Here is a 2,841-nt window from a genome sequence, read left to right on the forward strand (position 1 = left end):
AGAACCATGTGGGCCAGGGCTAGCTAACATTTCTATGTGCCTCTTCTCCCCTATTTTCTCCCTCCCCTTTATGCTTTATTGAGAGGAGATAATCCACGCCTCTCTCGCGCGCTTTTTTTTGATTTTTTTTTCTCGCTTTCGTTTTTTTTTTTTGTGTGGGTGGGGGGGGGGGGGGGAAGTATTATGGATTTCCCGTTCCGTGCGGAAAGAGCTGGAATATTCGGGCACGTCTGCGAAGTGGAGATCGGTATTAGTGAGACTCCTAGCTGAAGAAAGGGAAGACGGGACCACTGTACCTTTTCTTTGCGGAGAAATCTGACCAGCAATGATTGACCGATTGCTTGATTGTTGTAGGCAGAGACGATAGTTGTTTTTTTTTTTTTTTTTTTTTTTTCTTTTTTTTTCTTTTTTTTGGCGGATCAAGTGGGATGATGAAGCTAGCTAGATAAGGTTGTTCTGGCAGCCTGAGGTAGCGCTACCTGCGTCACCACAAAGCTTGACTGCACGCCCAGCTATCGATATCTACTTATATACGGGATACAACACATTTAGAATAAGAAATAAATTAAAAAAAATTCAATATACTCAATGCTACTGCAATCGCCGCTAAATCGCCGGTGTCAATTTTCGTCCGCGATTGAAAATTGTGCATAGAGGTGTAGCAAACCACTGCCCCTCCAGGCGGAGGCCCGATGTACCGGTACCTGGGCTGTTGTTGTAGTTTTGTCGTCACATTCCGCTTGGCATCACGTGGGCGAACCTTCCAGCACCATCCAGTGCTTCTCGCTGCTTCGATCCTTTTCTTCTCTTTTCCACTCAAATCAATTGCCCACAGACGCGCCATCACGCCCAGCGTGGCCGACAGTCGGGCAACAGTCGGGCAAAAAGCGGACTCGCATACCTACCATATCGCCAAATCCCATTTGTGATGAGGAGGAAAAAGTGGATTTAATCAGCATAGATTACAATCAACCCAATTGGAGGAAATGGATGTCTAAGAGTTGAAAATAGCCACTGTCCAATGAACCTTATAACCAATGATCTAGGTAGAACTATCGCTCCAATACGCCCTGCTTACAGCACTACCAGTTATTACAAGCAAAAACAAGTGAATGGTGGAGTCAGGGACAAAAAATAGAATTGAAAGACAAAGCAGAGCAATCAAATGAAAACAACCAATGCAGCCTCCCAATATGAAACCTTCCTCATGAATCTCAAACTATATCTCCCGGATCCCGCGACCTTTTCACTAGCCGCGATCGTTTCCGCTTCTTCTTCGTTCCAGAAGCCTCAGCTTGTTCTGTCCCTTCATCCGGCTTCTCATCTTGATGGTGGTTTTTTTCAGGTGAAGGTGAAGTTGAAGGCGATGCATCCGCTACACCGTCCTCAGCGGCTCGGACTGGACTGTTCCTCCCCAGCGGACTCCGCCCCGCCCGAATCCGCGTCGGCTCAAATATCCCCGTATCCGGCGGGATCAGACTCCCACTCCCTCCATTGTTCATCCCATCATAGGTGAGTACGCCTGCTGCGGAGTTAGATAGCTTTCCAGACCGTGTAGAAGAGCACGCAGGGCTCTTCCCCCTGGAAATAGATCGACCTCGGCTCTCAGATCTTGAGTCCCCGCCCCACATCGAGTCGCGGCCATCTTCGAGATCCCCTATCTCTACACCAACGCTAGAGCATACCCTTGACTGGCGTGCAAGCTGCACTTTCCTCTGGTCCTCTTCTCCCATAATACTCTCCACTGTGCGTGGTAGGTGGATCATGGAATTAGATCCGTTTGTCCAGTCTGAGTCAAAAGATGCTCGAGGGTGTAACGGTAGAGGAGCGACGGCTGGGTTCCGCTGCGGGAAGTCTGGAAAGGTCATTGTAGACGTGTTGTCATTCTCGGTGTAATAGTATCCGTTTGGTTGTAGATCCGGTGCTGCGAACCGACCTTCTACCACTTCCGCTGGATGGATGGGAACGGACGACTTTCCTTCGGCCAGCGCCCGGAAAGTATCCACATCAATATTAAGTTCGTCACCTGTTTCTTTTGCCTTGACGACAGCTTGTTCCGGTGTAGTGTTTTCATCCGCTGCAGCTGCGTCAGCCCTCGGCCCGCCCCATGTCCGCTGACCAGCTGTAAAAATCCCATAGACCATATAGAGCCAGTTAAAGAATGGATTCAGAATGAACATTATAGGGTAAAGCCACGCCTTGTAGCGTCGAAGCTTTGCGCCAAAATAGAGCATGAGAAGGTAATTTAAACCCAGAGACACTGCAATAAACCCCACAGGCAAGTTTTCTACTTTGTTAGACGTAGTCATAACCGATATGACCATGATGAAAAATAGTAACGCAGTAGTACGGATGGTATTTTGCATAAAGCGTACAAGACATAACATGGGATATCGATACCACAAACGAATATCGGTAAGCATGCACACCTCATTCGTGATAAATCCGAGGAACCATCTTCTTCGCTGCTTTAGCAAACTTCGGAAGGTTTGAACAGCCTCCGTTTTACAAAACGCGCTGGTACACATCTGAATTTGGTATCGCTCCTTTGCACCAATCATGAAAAGATGAGTGAGCCAACGGTCTTCACCAAGATGGCATTTGCCGAAGTCAAACAGGTCCTCGCACTGCTCTGCCTTGTCTGCGAAATAGTACTTAGCCATCTTGCGGAAGGCCGAAAATCGAAGGATCGTAAGCGCTCCTGGGAGGCAAGTGACCGATCCGCATCCAGATTCAACAGACCGCTCGAATAGCTGTCCATGTATATACTCCATATCCTGAAGTAGGGTTATCAAGGTGTTTCTTCTCAGTGGTTGAAGTAATGACGCCAGTCATGGCCAG

General features: G+C 48.1%; 1 protein-coding gene across 1 annotated transcript; it reads right to left on the reverse strand.

Moving 5' to 3' along the window:
* Nucleotides 1-1,214: 1,214 nt before the first annotated feature.
* On the reverse strand, nt 1,215-2,663 carry HCAG_00784 (hypothetical protein; the record flags this gene model as incomplete). Its single annotated transcript, XM_001543688.1, has 1 exon — nt 1,215-2,663. The coding sequence occupies one exon, from the start codon at nt 2,661-2,663 to the stop codon at nt 1,215-1,217; it is 1,449 nt and encodes a 482-aa protein (XP_001543738.1).
* Between the last annotated feature and the right edge of the window lie 178 nt (nt 2,664-2,841).

Source organism: Histoplasma capsulatum, genomic scaffold (genome assembly GCF_000149585.1).
Source record: "Histoplasma capsulatum NAm1 scaffold_1 genomic scaffold, whole genome shotgun sequence".
Lineage (NCBI taxonomy): Eukaryota > Fungi > Ascomycota > Eurotiomycetes > Onygenales > Ajellomycetaceae > Histoplasma > Histoplasma mississippiense.